General features: G+C 33.8%; 1 protein-coding gene across 1 annotated transcript in view; it reads left to right on the top strand.

Moving 5' to 3' along the window:
- The window catches only part of LOC127977142 (SH3 and multiple ankyrin repeat domains protein 3), a 270,804-nt gene that overhangs the window by 228,682 nt on the left and 22,631 nt on the right, over positions 1-19,491 (top strand). The window contains exon 14 of the mRNA XM_052581844.1: positions 14,744-14,819. Within this exon, the coding sequence (XP_052437804.1) occupies positions 14,744-14,819 (76 nt within the window). The remainder of the gene's footprint in view (positions 1-14,743; positions 14,820-19,491) is intronic.

Below are 19,491 nucleotides of genomic sequence, written 5' to 3'. Positions count from 1 at the left end.
TGACTGAACTGCTGTGAAGAGAGAACTAAAGATGAACACCGAGCTGAGCCAGATAATGAACAAAAGGTCATTAATGACATAATTTTCATTTTTTAAATTTTAGTCCAATTAAATTAATTCTTGAATTTCCCTCCCTTTTCTAAGAAGGAGCAATTACTGGCTAATTATAATTCACGTCTGTTACGGACAACTAATTTTAAAAAGGGGGAGTGGCTGTTCAGTAATCATCACCCCCAGTGTTATTTTAGTATTATTTATGTACTATATTTATTACTAGTTTTTATTCATATTTTAAATTAGCTTTTATTTTTATATTTTGAGTTTTCATTTTGTTTTAGTAATTTTTTTATATAGTGATGTCATTTTTATTTGTTTTTATATTAATATTTAGAATTCGTTTTATTTTATTTCTTTTTTGTTGTTGTTTAAATTCGATGTTTATTTTTCTAGTTATTCATTTTAGTGATTCAAATTATACTTAATTTGAGTTTCAGTTAATAAGCCAAGGCAACATTTCAGATTTTCGAATAATATTAATATTAATGTAATATTTATATTGTATTTTATTTTATTTCAACTTAATTTTAGTTTTACACCCTGTCTATAACAGCTCCAACTTCAATATTAAATATTCGTGGCATGACAAGAAATACATTCACTTATGATGGTATTTAATCTTTTTTTGGCTTCATTAACTTAGCCGTTATTTAACTAGGTATTCATTTTAACATATTATTTATTTATTTATTTTTCCCATGTATTTATTAAATTTGTGTAATAGTAAATAGATATAAAAGAGTAGAATGTTTATTTTGAGTGTTGACTTGATTTAACTTTTAACTCAGCAGGTCACTTAAAAATATTATTTAAAGGACTTCCAACCACACTCTTCTGTGTGCTGCTTTATGCTTCTAATCATTTGATATGGTCCGGAATACCTGTACACTATTTAGTATGCTATTCAGCGAGTGTAGATTACATTTATGCACACTTACCAACACACTGGAATTTCCATCAGCGGTGCTGCAGTGTGCAGCGGGATCTGGAGGGCATGTCTGGAATCAGTAAACACCTACAGACCAACACCGAGCAGCATACCTGATCTCTCTCTCTCTCTCTCTGTCTTTCTCTCTCTCCCTCCGCCCCTGTCTCAGTTGATGACTCATCCTTCTGAATCACCCAAATAGTTCTGTTGCTATTTTTAGTCTCATTTCTGGGTTTGGGTGCAGAAACTCCCTCAGTTTTTTCTTCTTTCTTTTGTTTGATGTTTTAGCAGACTCTCACAATCTCTCTCACTGTCTGTCTCTCTTATGTAGATGGCAGATGCTTTTTTGGAGGGTATTCACATTATGACTGAGTTAAAACTTTTTTTATGATGCCTTCTTGTGTCATTCACAGAATTATTGGTGGTGTTTGCTAAGTTAACCCTCTCTTTCACTACTGCTCTTAGTTTAGGTTAGTGATTTGAAATCCATGACTTTAAGTATACACGAGACATTTAATATCCTGCATCATTTGGACTACAGACTTGAATGATACCAGAAATTATGTCACTTGAGTGGTGCTATTATTTTTCCATGTAATCAAACATGCAGTTTTCACCAGTGGGCAGTAAAATGGGAAAAATCCTGTAGACTTGCATTCAAGGAGTGAACTAAGACATTTCAAGAGACCATAATATCTCAGAGCGGTGGATTTAAAAAAAATGTTTTATTTATTTTTTTTACTTGGGCCATTAAGAAAGAAATCAGAAGACCATAGAAACATCTTAGAAAGCACTCGGAACACCCGCATGGTGTTTTTAAATCTAGTTCATCTTTTTAGTGTGTTATTTTATAATGTGTTTAAATACAGTACCTTGTAAATTCATTCAGTTCTCCCAGCAAGTCTTTCTTTCACATACACACACACATACACACACACACACACACTGATACATTTCCATTATGTTCAGATTACAGTAATTTTTTAGGTCTTGGTTTAAATTTAAATGTAAATTAAATTTATGCATTTAGCAGACACTTTTATCCAAAGTGACATCAATTTTTACCTATCGCGTGTTCCCGGGGAATTGAACCCCCAACCTTGCACTTGATAGCGCAATACTCTACCAATTGAGCTACAGGAACTCTAAGTGTTTTAGTGAGCAAATGTACAGCTAACAAGTGTTTAAACACATTTTTGACCTGGCACCACAAAATCTGCATTTTTTTTTTTTTTTTTTGGATCAAAAATACAGTATAGCAGTAATATTGTGAAATATGTTTACAGTTTAAAATAACTGTTTTCTATTTGAATATATTTTAAAATGCAATTTATTCCCGTGATCAAATCTGAATTTTCAGCATCATTACTCCAGTCTTCAGTGTCACATGATCCTTCAGAAATCATTTTAATATGCTGATTTGCTGCTCAAGAAACATTTATTTTTATTATCAGTGTTGGAAACCGTTGTGCTGCTTAATATTTTTGGGGAAACCTTGATATGTTCATCTGTATTTATTTTTTTGTAAATTGGAACAGCATTTAATTGAAATATAAATGTATTTATCTATTAAAATAATCTATTTTGATAATTGAATGCATCCGTACTAAATAAAAGTATTGAGTGTCTACTACAGCGACTCACAAATCAGGCAACCAACTGGACCTCATCTACTCGCACTGTTGCTCTGTGGACAACTCTTCAGTTGCTCCACTGCACACCTCAGACCACTTCCTCATTACTGTTAACCTAGCACTTACTCCTTAAGCGGCACACACTCCAACGCAGGTCACCTTTCGACGGAACCTACACTCACTCTCTCCATCTCGCATATCTTCTGTGGTTTCATCCTTAGATGAAACTTTCTCTTCTCTTCTTAATCCGCCTCCACCACCTCCTCCATCAACTCTCACAGCAGACGACTTTTCAGTTTTCTTCCAAAATAAGACAAGAACCATCAGTGACCAATTCTCCACACCGCAGACTGAGGACAACTTCACAATGGCCGACGCACACTCTTTCTCCTCCTTCTCCCCACTTTTAGAGTTGGACGTTTCCAAACTTCTCCTGTCCAATCATCCTACTACTTGTCCACTTGATCCAATCCCCACTCACCTCCTTCAAGCGAACTCTTCTTCAGTCATACCTTCGCTAACTCACGTTATCAACTCCTCTCTCACTCTGGAACATATCCCTCAGCATTTAAGCAGGCTCGGGTAAGCCCACTGCTCAAGAAACCATCTCTAAATCCAGCGCTTCTTGAAAACTACAGACCGGTATCCCTGCTTCCATTCATTGCAAAAACACTTGAGCGGGCTGTGTTCAACCAGCTTTCTATGTCCCTTGTACAGAACAACCTCCAGGACAGCAACCAATCTGGCTTCAAAAGTGGCCACTCAACTGAGACTGATCTGCTCTCGGTTACTGAAGCCCAGCGACTGGCAAGAGCAGCTTCAAAATCCTCAGTACTCATCTTACTGGACCTTCCTGCTGCTTTCGACACTGTTAATCGCCAGATTCTCCTGTACACCCTCAGAAAGATGGGAATCTCTGGAACCGCAATCCTGTGGGTTAAGTCCTACCTCGCTGACAGATCCTTCAGTGTGTCTTGGAGGGGTGATGTTTCTAAGTCACAACACCTTGCTACTGGGGTTCCTCAAGGCTCAGTACTTGGACCACTTCTCTTCTCCATCTACATGACGTCATTAGGATCTGTCATTCAGAAGCATGGCTTTTCTTATTACTGCTACGCTGATGACACCCAACTCTACTTCTCATTCCAACCAGATTACCCGACAGTAGCTGCTCGCATTTCAGCCTGAAATGTCTGAGTGACATTTTTAGCTGGATGAATGACCATCACCTTCAGCTTAACCTTATGAAGACAGAACTCATTAACTCATTAACTAACCCATTGCTTCATCACAACTTCTGTATAAAGCTGGGTTTGTCAACCATTACTCCTTACAGGACAGCCAGAAACCTAGGAGTTGTGATGGAACATCAATTAAGCGTCACAGAACACATTGCTACAATGACCCGGTCCTGCAGATTTGCCTTATACAACATTAGGAAGATTAGACCCTTCCTGTCAGAGCAAGCCACCCAACTTTATTGTCCAAGTTCTTGTTCTCTCCAGACTGGACTATTGTAATGCTCTCCTTCCTGCATGTACTGTCAACCCTCTGCAATTGATCCAGAATGCAGCAGCGAGGGTTGTCTTCAATGAGACAAAAAAAAGCTCACGTTACTCCTCTCCTCATCAGGTTACACTGGCTACCAGTAGCGGCTCGCATCAAATTCAAGGTACTGATGCTTGCCTACTAACTCACTGGTTAAATCGTATGTGCCTTCCAGAAGTTTGCACTCTGCAAGTGAACAACGCCTCGTGGTGCCATCCCTAAGAAGGTCAAAATCACTCTCACGGTCCTTCTCCTGGACTGTGCCCAGCTGGTGGAATGACCTCTCAATCTGAATTCGTACAGCTGAGTCTTTACTCATTTTCAAGAAACATCTAAAGACTCATCTTTTTCACCAGCACTTAACCAACTAATACTAGCACTTTTCCTTATTTTCTTGTCTTTTCATTAAAAAAAAAAAAAAAAAAAAAGTCCTATGCGTCCTGTACTAGACTAACTGAGACTTGTCATGGCACTTGTATACTGTTGTGGTTCTCTTGTTGACCTGGCTGCTTCTATTGTTCTCATTTGTAAGTCGCTTTGGATAAAAGCGTCTGCGAAATGATTAAATATAAATGTAAATCTCTTTCAAAATTTTGAACAGTAGTGTGTAAAGAGATATTTGGCCCAATGAATGTCGCATTAAGAAACATTTGTTAGATTTATGTGTGAGAGACAGACAGAGATTTCAGAGAGTTACTGGAATTTCTCTGTATGACATTTATGTTGTTAGTAGTGATTAATTGAATCAGTAGGGCAAGTTTGAGTTTCATTTCCATGGATACGGCCCTCTTCTTAAAAATGTAGACATTGTATTGACCGGAGAGCATGATTTATAAAGCTATCTGCATGAGGACAGACTATGAACACTTCTGGATTGAAAGTCCAGTGTACTTCCAGTTTAGATGTCAATATATCATTAACATTTCCAGTGTGTGATAATAAAATATTTATCCAGTTGAGGTCGTCCCAGCATGTCCCCAGTGGCTGCTCAGCTATTATGCAGTGTGTGGCTGTATGTTTAGGGTTGTAGCTTCCTAGTGTTTGCTCTGACAGAGCCATTGATTAGCATGTCTGTTGCTTATCTCAGCTTCTTGTTCCAAACCATGTTGAGTGTACTACATACATCTGCAGCTGTCTTCTAAGGGAGTATCTTAATCGAAATGGAACCTGATAAATGTTTGATTTGGAACGCTCTACATAGACAGCAACTCTGAAAATGTGCTTAGATTCTGTGAATAGTGATATTATCTTGTGCTATGCTAACAATAATATGTACCAAGTACAGCACAGATTAAACTATTTTTAGATAAGGTGTTGTTTTTGAATGAAATAGAATGTATAATAAGGTAGATCTCTAGGTTTTGGAACAGAGCTATTACTATGAAGGGGGAAAAAATGATGTAGAGAGTGTTTTCACTCAGAAATTGCTAGTAAATCTCAATGACAAGGAAATGGCAAGTAGCAGACTGTATTAAATGTGAAATTTTAAAGTAGAAAAACTGAAATGGAATTTTCTTGTAAAACATACTACAGTAATGTTTTATTTATAACTTCGGAAAATCATTTTTGACAGTGTATGTGAAACACTGAATACTGAGAGAGCATTTCTGTGTCACACACACATGCGCATATTTTCTCCAGTACTCTGAGACTCTTACATTTTCTTGAGTTAATGGTATGGTGTAGAAAATACGTTTTAAAATGTGTTATTTTCTCATTCTGAGAGGCTAAAAACAAACCAGGGGGTTAAATTGTCGTTCTTATCACTGTCACTCAGTGAAAATATGTCAGGCCCATTCGGGGCTGTCAAAAAGATTTTCAGTCACATGGAGAGTAGTGTTTGACTCTGTGACTAAAGCATAAAGACAGTGACAGAGGAAGAAAGAGAGAAAGAGGCGATTTCTGCTTCCTACAGAGGCAGTATGCAAAGACATTAGAGGTATGTGCGCTCCCAGAGTGAAGGCTGTTTCGAAAGGTAGGAAACCCATCATTTTTGGAATTCTTGCTTCAGCCAAACTCTAATGCAGAGAAGGCAATCCCAGAATGCATTATAATGAGTTCCGTAATTAATTCAAGATGGTGGAAGTGGCGATAAAATGTGGAGTATAAATACACTTGAATTTCTTCAAATAAAATATGAAAGGTCACTAATAAACAGTTGGGTGTCATTAAAAATGTATTGTTTTGTCCAATATTTGTGCGTGCAGTATACATTATGGTTTAAAATTTTGGGGTCAGCAAGATTTGTTTCATGTTTTTGCCAAGGGTGCATTTATTTAATAAAAATACAGTAAAAACAATAATATTGGGAATAGGGACGCCACTTACGATTATATTGGTAATCGAGTAATCAGTTGATAATTCTGGCGATTAATTTACTAGTTATTATTTAGTTTTTTGGTAATGAAAATAGACCTTCATAAGCAATAGCCTTTAAAATTACATTAAATGCTTATATAATAGCAATGAAGCAATAATAACAAGTTCATATAAAGTATCAAAAACAAGTAATCGCATGGTTTTATTGACCAAAACTGTTAAAATACATCATGCATTTAAAAAATTGAATTAATGTACATTATGCATTATATCATATACATGCAGAGGGCACAGGCTAATCCTTGTTTAATATCGACTAAGCAACAGAGTGAGGGTTTACACTTTTATTTTATTTAGCATATTGAGAAATATATTGATGTATTCTCCTGTGTTTGCGTAGGTTTATAAATGATAAACCTTACAAATCTAAAGAAATGATGATGAATGTTATAATAAACCCAAAGGATTTTTTAAATTTTTTATTGAGTACTATAATTAAATCGAGGAACCGTGACAGCCCTAATTGGGAAACGATGTTACGATCTAAAATAACTATTTTCTGTTTTAATTTTTTAAAAATGTAATTTGTTTCCGTGATGTCAAAGTGGAAACATGATCCTTCAGAAATTGTAATGTGCTGATAAAAGAAACATATTTTATTGTTATCGAAGTTGAAAACATATCTTTGGAAACGGAATGCATTTTGTCAGGATACTTTGATGAATCGAGAGTCCAAAAGAACAGTGTTTATTTGAAATATAAATCTTTTGTAACATTGTAAATGCCTTCACTGTCACCTTTGATCAATTTAATGCATCCTCGCTGAATAAAAGCATTCATTTCTTAGAAAATAAATCTTACTGGCCCCAAACTGTTAAACGATAATGGGTTGGATTCACAGGGAACACTCATACTGATAAAATGCATATCCTGAATGCACTGTAAGTCACTTTAGATAATAACCCTCTGGCAAATGAATGAATAAATGTGCATTTAGAAAATGAGGGAAAATGAAAGCGAGAGATATCGGTAAGTGAGAGGGAAGTTAGTGAGATAACAGCAGGAATGTATTCCATTAAATTAGCTTTCATGTTATTAATTTCTTTTCTGCAGGTTAAATGTGATTTCATTGTACGGTGGCTGTTTTGCATACTATTCAGAGATAGTTACCATGGGAAACACGGATAGTCTGAATATGGATGTATATGTTTAACCTTGCTTAATCCTGAAGGGAAAGTTTTATAACAGAGCGAACTATATTTGTAACAATGTATTGCCATGTTGTTGCTAGAGTGTTCTGCATAGTTGCAAGTAGAAAAAAAAAATTGGATGTTGAAACAATTTTCACTGAGAATTAGAAAAATTAATTACGAAGAAATGTAGGGTAACGTTGGATTAAATGTAACATAAAAAAAAGATTGAAACCATATTTTCTTTTAAAAGATACTATAGTAATCTTGGTTGAACTTTATTTTACAGTACGTGTACTTACATGTACTTATAATGTACTTACAGTGTATTTATCTAAGAAAGTTCTGGTAATACAAGGTAACTACATGGGGTAGGGTTAGGTTTAGGGGTAGGTTCAGGGTTAGTACCTAGTTGTTACATAGTTATTGTAATTACTATAATAAGTACATAGTATGTACATGGGGAACAGGACTGTAGAATAAAGTGCTACTGTAATCTTTTATAACTTTGAAAAATACATTTTACATGGTAGGTTCTTTGGTGATGATTATGTGTCTGCACGGGATGAAGTGAAGTGTATGAAGCGTGTCACATGATCAGATGTGTTTGGCTCGGTGTGTCGAGCGGGTGAAGGTGAGAGTGTGAAATCTAATGAAAGCCTGTAATCTGTAAACTTGAACCCACAACCTTCAGGTTACAAGTCCGACTCTCCAACCGTTATGACTGCCCATATATATACTGTGTAGTAGACTGATATTTTGTGAAATTTGAAAGGCACATTACAATCAAAATTAATATTATTAGTAGTGGTAGTACCGTAATAGTAATAATAATAATAATAATAATAATAGTTAAACAATAATAATATACTTTTTCTGATTTAGTCTAATTGTAAAGTTTATAAAACATCCCTGTGTTTTGAAAATGATTGATATAAATAAAAAAAATATATGTATCACTTTTAATATAAGACTGATTGATTGTTAATTATCCTTGAGTTTTGGAAAGGCTCTATATAAACTGTTATTATTATTATTATTATTATTTATTTATTTTGCTGCTGCTGCTGCTATTATTTATAGTATAATAGTAGAGTTTTTATTTATTTATTGATTTATTATTAATTGGAAATGTTCTATTTAAATAACAATGATGATGATAATGATGATCATTATTATTATTATTATAAATATTATTGATAATACATTTTAGGGATTAATCTGACTGATTATAAACTATCCTTAAGGTTGGAAAGGCACTATATATAAATATAGATCATTTAGAGTAGTATTATTCTTTTGTTATTTGTAAATTGCAAAATAATAATATTAATACACAGGACGGCTGTTTTACGCTACTTTTTAAGACCTTTTTTTTACATCAGCAAACAATTAGAATAACTTTTTTTCAATTTCCTACTTGTTATATATTATTGTGGTTGTATAGAAATGTGGTCAAATATTTTTTATTACTGCTCTATTTACTGATTGATATTTTTCTCTGTTTACACAATCCTTGCAACATGAGGAGAAAAGTCATTTCAGAGACAGAGAAAGTTGATCGTTTCAAACCCCACAAGAGTTGATTACAAAATGATCAGCATTTTGTGACTGAGAAAGATGCTAAACTTCAGCGGTATCCATACCAAAGGACTATACGACTCTTTACATCGGAAAGCTTGTGCTGAAGTGCTGCTTACTGCTCATGTACACTGCTGTACGTTTTTAGTAAAGGAAAAGATTCCTTCCCTCTGAGTCTCCCAGATTCATCTCTCTCAGGTCTCACCATTCATAATCCTCATCCTATGACTTGGGAAAAATGGGCTGCTTGCCATAAGAGAGGCAGTCAAATGCAGCAACCCCTTTCTCTCATCTCGGCACAAAAATGGGTCGGCACCGTGCAGGGCAGCCAGGGGCCATGGAGGGAAAGAGAGAGATGTCTGGGAGAAAGCTGGAGAGATTAAAAACCATGTTGAGGATGAAGGGAGAGAGTGTAAGCATGAGGTAATGCTGAAATCACATCAGCAGCTATTCTGCTTCTGAACACACTGATCAAGCACGAAAAGAGACCTGCCACCCCATTGATCTGACCTATTTACTGCACCATGTGTGTGCGTGTGTGTGTGTGTGTGTGTACGCGCGTGTTAGAGCACCACTGAGAAATTAAAATCTGCTAATTTAATATTTGGAATGAATTGGTTTGTTTGGGTCTTCCGCTCTTCTGTTTTTAATGGCTTGAATGGTTTCTAAAGGACGCTCTGAAAGCAAGCTCAGACCTTTATCACTAAGCTGTGGAGATGAGAACAGGCCTGAATGCATCCATCAGTTTGGTGAACTGGGACGCTGTTGTCTGGCTCTTCTTAGAGTACTGGCCCTTCAGCTCGAGATATACACAGCAGAGATACAACTACACCAGCAGTATGGCAACAACAATCAATTCATCTGATGGTATTTGGCCATTTCAAGATTAGCAGCATCAGCTGATAACCTGATCAATTGGCAAACTAACAGACATTCACTAAACAAGTGTTTGTCTCTCCACTTTGCCAATTCCAAATTCTACTGACAGTTCTGTCACTAGATAGTTAACTATTCCTGTTTGTTTTGTTTTGTTTTTCTATCATTGAATTGTGTAACAACATTATATTAGCCAACATACAGTACATTTCACTTGATAAATTAATTAATTAATTTATTTATTTATTTAAAATGTATCAATTAAATATTTTGTAATTTATTTATATTTATGAACTCATTAACTCTAACTCAACTTGATATATTTTGGTAACATTACAACTTTATAGTTATTTAATATAATTATTTTAGAATTTATTGTTTCAGATATTTTGTAATTTATTAATGTATTCTTAATTTAGGTTTGTCTGTGTGTGTATATAATTTTTATTTAGAATTTACAATAGAAATATTTAAGATATATAGTAGTTTTGTATAATTCTAATTTTTTTTTCATTTATTTAAAGTTTTACAATTTATAATATTTTTTATAATTTATGTATATTTGTTCATATACTTTATCAAATTATTTAATAATTTATAACATATGTGTTAAATAATTTTAATTGTACGGTCTATGGTCATAAGGTCATATTTTTAATATGTATTTGTTTTGTTTATTGTTATTTGTATTAATAATGTGTTAATTCTATTAGAATTGTAAATAATTTATATTTATTTATTAAAAGGTATATATTTATCTGTATAAAATTCAAATGCTATGTATACATAGTTTCTGTTATATATTTAACTTTTAATTATATATTTTATAATTTATGAATGTATTCATCATTTATGTATATTTATTTATTTATTTAGAGATATATATTTATCTTATACCTTAAGTGTCATTTATCTGTAAAGAGCAATAAGGTCAAAAACTTTTTTTCATTTCCTGTTTCGATGGGAATGAAAAAATTATTTATACCAGCAGTGGATAAACCCTTCAAGATGGCTTGGTGCCTTTTCCACATAGCTGATGTAAATCAGAGAAATCCTCACAGTGCCTCATATCCTGGAGATCTATCCTGCCATTTGTTTAGATTTTTTTGATATATATATATATATATTTCATTTCAAAATCTGTTTGAGTTCTGGCCATCCACATCCCATCTGTGGCATACGGACGCTTCCCATAATCCCTCGCTGGCACCGAGGCCCTGCCATGCATTATGCTGTTCATTTAAAATAGGAGCATATTTTACAAAAACATTTAGTGTTTAAACTGTTTAAGCCAGAGGGGAGTGTGATTCTTTACGGGGTTTCAATCATTGATCACGTCATCAAGTTGCCTCGATGAAGCGCTGAGACTCTGAAGGCCTTTATAGACTGTCACTCAACTGATCAAGACTTAACAGAAAGTAATTTTTGCTTCTGAAAAACGTGATTTGCCGTTGAAGTCATTCATTATTTCTCCCAAGTTGGCTTGATTCTCCTGCATGGATTTGAGTCATTTCCTAAAGTTTATTTTTTTCTCTCTTTTTTGCTCTATACTTATGCAAGAGTGTTTTTCAGGTTACTCATAATTTTTCTGACAGCCTTTTTATCTCACTATGAGTTTAGTGAAGCAGTGCCAGTGCATGTGTGTGTGGGATTGTGTTCATTTGGCCACTCTATTGAAATAAATGGTCTAGTTGTTCGTTTAGCCATCTGGAATGGATGTGACTCAGCTGTGCTTTACGAACTTTTAATCTAATTTCCGGATCCTGTCTGTATGGCGGTTCACATGATGCAAACAACTGCATCAACATATCCCATTCCTGAACAGATAATATATTGATTCATATACAGTGTGTGTGGATGCAGTTTGTCATTTGACAGATGATTGCTGCTAGTAGCCCTCAGATCTCTCTCTCTCTCTCTCTCTCTCCCTCTCTCTCTCTATCTATCTATCTCTCACTCCTCTTCCTGTAAGAATGATAAATGATTGCATTATTCTTCCTCTGGGCACAGATGGCAAAGATCTGTGTAATCAACTACACACACATGCACATGTCCATATGTTGATTTTATGTTTGCGCAGTTATTAATAAATATTATGCATAATGGGTAATGCATACTTTTTTGTTTTTAGTCATTATGTGTAAATTTGATAATTTATAATTGTGCATATAATGTATAACTCATTAACTCTTACTCAACTTGATATATTTTCGGAACATTACAACTTTATAGTTATTTAATATATTTATTTTAAAAATTATTGTTTCAGATATTTTGTCATTTATTAATGTATTCATGATTTAGGTTTGTCTGTGTGTGTATATATATTTTTTTTAGAATTTACAATAGAAATATTTTAGATATATAGTAGTTTGTATAATTCTAATCAGTATTTTTTATTTATTTTAATGTATATTGGTTCATATACTTTATCAAATTATTTATTAATTAATAACATATGTATTAAATAATTTTATTTATACGGTCTATGGTCATAAGGTCAAAATTTTAATATGTATTTGTTTTGTTTTATTGTTATTTGTATTAATAATTTATTCATTATATTAGAATTGTAAATAATTTAGGTATATTTATTTATTAAAAGATATATATTTATCTGTATAAAATTCAAATGTTTTATAATGTTTTTTTATAATGTTTTCATTTTTCTTTTATATTTTGGTGTGTTTAGTGATTCTGAATGGATCCGTATAGTAGCTATATGCAGTTCTTTGGCATCTCCCTGTGGTCTTGATTGGCATTGCAGGTTGACTTACTGTTACTGTGTAACTGAACCTTAAGTACTTTTAAGTTAAGTTTTTAATAATGTCTGCTGTGGCATTTTTTGCAAAGTAAGTTTTTAAAAAAGAACACTGAAGGTTTAAATCTGTCTTGAATTTATTTTGATTAAAAATAATAAAATGGAAAAGAAAAGTAATAACACTAGAATACCTTGGATTTTGTGAATAGAAAAGGTTGGGGGGCCTTGGAGTAAAACAAAAAAGGTTGAGAACCACTGCTATATGCAATACTAATACCAGTGCTTATATATGTGCGTATATATCACCCTCTTTCTCTCTCATTCTCTCTTTCCCTCTCCTGTGAATTTGATCTGTGCGTCCGTCCTTGCCTTCAAGTCATTAAAATGCTAATGCATGCTTTAACTTCTCAATTCTGTGGTGACAGAGTAGGACACAGTCAGTAGATGTTACTCTCGCTTTTCCTCTCTCTCTCTCTCTCTCTCTCTCTCTCTTATATTCTTTCTTGAAATGTAATCAAATATAAATGTAATGTAATTATTAATCACATTAGTCTCGGTAAAGTGACTAAAGTGTGAGTATAACAGGCTGAATTTTAGACTTAGTTATGGAATTGTGAGTGTGTTTAAAGCAGGCTTTTTTCTATCTATTTTCTATCAGTTTTATGTATCTCTAAATTAATGTTTTTATTTATTCAAATGTGTTTATTCTATAATTTAGCATAAACATTTATTTATATATTTGTTTGTATTCATTGTTTTATATGCATTTATTTCTGTATATTACATCTACTACTGTATATTTCATTTGAAATAATTTGTTAAATACTTTCATCATTTTATTACATGACACTTTGACTCTTGTCATGTATTATAGGATAATACTGCAGGGTAGCATACCACAGTTTATGCTTATTATTAGTTTGAATAGTATCTATGAGTATAAGTACAAATCTGGCTTCTTGTATACAATGTTCAAATGTCATTTCTTTTTTCTGGCTGAAAGACAAAGTATTTTTACAGTATGTTTTCAAAGTGTGCTGAACTTGTTTATTTCAAAACATCAAGGAGACTTTGATGTATCTTAATTTGACTCCTTTAAACACAATCACCAAGACACTCAAAGCAAGAGAGGACTGAAGAAGAGCAGACATGCACAGAGGGAATACCAGACTGTGACACAGGAAGGAGTGGAGACGGGGACGGAAGAAAAGAAAATATGCATTAGTAATCAGACCAGAGCAAGTGGGTCACTGAGTTTATTAAGAAAGGGGAGAGAGAGAGGAGGACATGTTGAATTCAATAACACAGAGAGCAAAGTGTAATTCAATAACCCACTGTAACACAATTTCTAATCTATCTAGGAAAGAAATGCATGTGTTTGACTCTCTGTTCTTGCCAGAAAATGTTTGTAAGATTCATTATTTGTGAGATTCTCATGGTGTGTTTGTGTGTGAACGTGAATATGTGTGTATGTTTGTCAGCAGATTGGCCTTCGGTAGGGGAGCAGTGCATTGATTTCCAGCCCAAAGTCCAATCACATAAATCTAGTCTGGCTTGAGACACCAGGCCTTTTAGCCAGACCCTCTGACTGGATTAACGAGACCACATTCTCTCTCACACACACACACACACACACACACAAATATACAGTTGACCTTGCCTGTGCATTTAATTAAGATTGTCTACATTTTTCCGCACACAAACAAACAAACATAATTTTGCAGAAAGCTGATTAGAGACATGCTATCAGCTCTGAAATGCAATGGAAATATGATAAACAGCTCTGAAAATGACAAATAGGGTGTTTGTGATGATTAATGTTTAAAATTGTGTCGTGTTTTTCTTTCAGAGACGAGAGAAGACCGAACCAAGAGGTTGTTCAGACATTACACTGTGGGCTCCTACGACAACTTTACCTCATATAGGTAATGTATATATGTGTGCATGCAGAATAAACATATATATATATATATATATATATATATATATGTATATATATATATATATATATATATATATATATATATATATATATATGTGTGTGTGTGTGTGTGTGTGTGTATATATATATATATATATATATATATATAAACATAGGAATATCATAGTAATAAATAAACTATATATATATAGTTCAGAGCAAACCTGAGGAAGTTAGTCTGACTCAGTGAAGTCTGTCATTCGTGGTATTGAATCTCTACTGCCATCTAGAGAAAAGAGGTTGTGAACACATTACATCATGCTTTTGATTATATTTGCTTTTAATTCACACACTTACTTAGTTCTCATTTCACATTTTATCGCATACAACATATTTATTTTTATTTCTGTTTATTTTAGATGAAAAAATAAATGCATAAGAACTTGATTCCATTGAGAACCAAGAACTACATTAAACTGTACATCTGAGTGTAATAAAAAACAATTAAACGAGAAGTCATGTTTTACATTATGCTCAATGTTACAGTGTTATTGGATATGCAAATCTTCTTATGAATAATATCTGCTTTGTTTCAAGGGACATGAATGTACATTGTATGAATGCACTTAATTCTGTCCCACCAATGAATATGAGCAACAAAATGTGATGCTGTATGCTTTAATATAAAAATAATGACATTTTATGACATAGATGTATTTTCTATATTTTATAAATAACTTTATATTATTAAATGCATTTAGATATCTACTACAGTTTCTCACAGCATTGCACAGCTTCTCATTTAAAGTTTGTATAGTTTTCTACTACAAAAGCAGTGTATATATATATATATATATATATATATATATATATATATATATATATATATAGCCAAATGCTGACATTGGTGGAATGTCTTTTCACTATACAAAGTTGCAGGTCAGAGTTCATCATGTTAAAAAAAAATCATAATTTTTTATTATTATGGAGCTATATCCTTTATTCAGGCTTGCGCCTATTTAATTTTGGAGATAAAACAAGGCTGTGAGAGATAGAAGCACAGTTTAATGGATTGTACTGTGTACAAACCTAGCGATTGTTCAAGACAATCCATAAAAAAGTTTTAAAAGCTATACGCTGTGAATTAAGTGATCTAAGACTTGTACAGTGTGTGCCATTCTGAAGAGTGAATCCCTCACAGCCTCATTTTCATCCACTGTAAATTCAGTTTGGCATCCACTAAACCCACTAAGGTCTTTAGAGGCAAATACTTTCCATACTCTTGCATATCCATTCTACCTGTGAACGCAACACATAAGCAAGTTTTTGTTACTGCTGTTTTAATTCTTTTGAATCTGCATGTGTAATATATTTAACACTGTGAAGTTGAAGACTGATGGATGTGAGACGGAGGATAAGATGAGATGAGTTTGGGAAAGGAGTAAGAGAGAGAGAACGAGAGAGGATTAATTACTGGAGTCTCTCTGTCAAACTGATTCTTTCCACTCCATTCATCTTCTCTTGCCAGGATGCTCAACAACAGCAAACAGGTCTAGAACAGCAGCCTAAAGAACTGCACCCAGTCAAATCAATTAGCTTCTCAAATGGACTCGAAACATACAAGACAAATGAAGCCTCTCCCAGACTCTTAAAATCTGTTTCCCATTATGAGATGTGAATGAATAATCATCACCTTACTGAAATGAAGTTATATTAATAGATTAAGACTGTTAGCATGCCAAACTCTGTTCCGCTAAGTCTGTTAGGCTAATCAATTTAAACAGTAAATATTAGCATGTAAGTGTACCAAAGTATGCTTAGCTAAAATTACAAGTCTGCTACTCAATTTAAACTGTAAATATTAGCATTCATGAACTACTTTTAGCTAATACTTTCCTATGTCCAATCCATACTAAGACTGATGATGTAAGTGTTATAGGAAATATTTTAATCACTACTTAGATTTAGTGTAAATGTAAGTGTGCTGATCCATGGCCAGCTACACTGTTAAGTGCACTAAACTGAACATCAACAGTTAGCACACGTTGACCTATCTGTGAAAAGCTAGCACACAGACAGAAAGCACACATTAACTGGCATAAGTTAAAATGTGCTGTCAACAACTCCTTCTTCACTCCTCTCATAGGTGTTCATTATATTTGATTGTCAGTCGCCGTATACAGAGGTGTAGCTTCATTGACATGGGACAAAGTGGGGTTAACATTCTCATGCATGTTCGTCTCGGCTCAGGAGATCATTTTAGGGAGTTGTGTGCACTACATTGACAAGTCAGCGCTACACTAAACCTTCCTGAGGTCTAATGTCCTTTATATGCATTTTCACACTTCATTATTTTATCAAATTATCATAAGGCGCTAGATTAGCTGAACTTGGCTGTAAGGGCTTTTGTAAGCTTATAACAAATATTTGAAATGGTTAATGTATTTATATAACAGAAATATTAATTAAGGCATAAATCAAGCCAGACAAAGTACGCACACTCATCTATACCATAGTAAAAATAATTGGGGAAATATAAATAATTATATACACACGCATATATACATAATTTCTTTTTCAGTTACTTTTACTGTGCTATTGCCATGGTTTTACTATGATATTGTAAGGGACGAGATATCATATTAAGCTTTTGTTCTTAGTCACAATTGCTAAGTGTTCGCCTTTGCATTTATTAAATAGCTAATGGGAAATGCAACCCAAATATTCCACTGCCCCAGTTTAATGTGGCTTGTCTGGGATTTTGTTCGTAAACAAACCACAGCAAATGGCAGTTCCAGACGCCCGACCGTACACTGATGTTATCACAGGCGTGACTGCTGTTCCGATGGACAGAGCGCTTTGTTAACCCGGGGCGCTAACGACACCGAATCATCTGTAATTGATCTAATTGATTTTCCACTGCTTAATTAGATTCTTGTCACTCCTAATGCATCAGTGATGAAGACCCTCAGGGTACAACAGAGAGAGATAGAGAGATGAGCTTTGTTCTAATAGCTGATGATACAGACACCAGTCGTTGCTCTGGTCTCATACTGTATGATCACATAGACAGCTTTTAGTTGTTTTTGTGGTAATTATTCTGCAATCAGCGCACAAGCAGCTGTTCACAAAGACTGTATTATGCATTGTTTGTAAAACAGATTTTTAGATGATATAGGAGTTGTTATAAATGAGATGCTGTGCGAAGATATATAGATTTTGCTGTAATAAAATGAATATCTTTTTCTTAAGCTTGACTGGCAGAGCGTGGCACCAGCAATGCCAAGGTCATGGGTTTGATTCCCAGGGAAGACCCAAACTGATCTCTATCATGAAATGACTGTAAATTGCTTTTCACACTATGATTAACTTTGGATTAATGTCTTTTTACACCCTCTGCTGGCACTGAAGGCATGCAGTGTGGATCAGTGCAGTGCTTGAATTTTACAGCAAGTTGTTTAGCAACAGATAGCCAATCATAGACTCACTTATGATGACTCCTTTAAATATTCATGCTTGGTACAGTAGATTAAATATCCACAAGTTTTTTTAGTTTAAACATCTGAAAGAGAGTTAACTGATGCATCATATGAGATCATATGAGATACTATAATTTTTGCTTAAGAATACTTAAAAAATAATCACTGCTCGCCCTCGCCCTCATATAAATTCAAACCTGTATGACTTTTTGGCAGTGAAACCTAAAAGAAAATATTTTTAGAAATAGGTAAGTGTTTTTTATTCTATAAAGTGGAAGTCAATGGTCTCCAGTATTTTTGGTTTCCAATATTCGGTGCAAGTCACCAGAGAGTCTGTCATTTCACTGGAAGATCCAGTTATAACGTTTGATTAAAAATTACAAGCTCGAAGCTCATTTTTTCAAACTGAAACACATGCATGAACAAATCTCTCACAATGTGATTAATAAATTGCATTTAGAAAATAGATAGGGTGTATTTTTATTTTAATGCCAGCTTTAACAAAGAACATTTTTAATTTAAGTCACTACAAGAATATCTGGTGTTTTTCTAACACTGGTCAATTTTGAGACTTGTCTTCTTTCAGACTAGTGCAAAGAAAACATCTAAAGTGCACATTACACATTATTTATGTAGATTTAATTTACAATATATATGTTTTTCTCAAAATGAGTGTTTTTTTTTTCATGCACTCCACTTCAGTAGCAGTTACAAACAGCCAACCTTACAGTTTATTCCTAAAGGTTTTTACAGAGGGGGTTGTTCATATATCACTCACCTGATTTATGCAGCATTTTATTCCTTAAAATGTGTTTCCCTTAGAAATATTTTCCTATTTTTGGAGTAAGATATCCAAAACCCCCCTCTGTAAAAACCATTAACTCTAATATGTCAACAAAATACATGAAATATCCAGTATTCAGATTTCTGTTCTGGAAATGTATGCAAATTAGCATATTAATTAGCATATTCAATTACATAATACCTCATTTGCAAATTTAAACATAACATTTCAGAAAACTTGTAATAAACAGTTATCTTAATCTACTGTGATTAATCAACAGTGGAAAGTGCAGTGATATCTTTTAATTGCAATCTGTAGCCTTTTCACCTGTAGTGTCTTGCCTTAAGCATGCGAAGCCCATTAGTTGTTTTAGATAGAAGAATCTGCCAAATCGTTTGCAAGTCATGCAAATG

The sequence above is a fragment of the Carassius gibelio genome, chromosome B18 (assembly GCF_023724105.1).
Source record: "Carassius gibelio isolate Cgi1373 ecotype wild population from Czech Republic chromosome B18, carGib1.2-hapl.c, whole genome shotgun sequence".
Classification (NCBI taxonomy): domain Eukaryota; kingdom Metazoa; phylum Chordata; class Actinopteri; order Cypriniformes; family Cyprinidae; genus Carassius; species Carassius gibelio.
The sequence above is the reverse complement of the archived record's forward strand: the minus strand, read 5'-3'. Positions and strand labels throughout refer to the sequence as shown.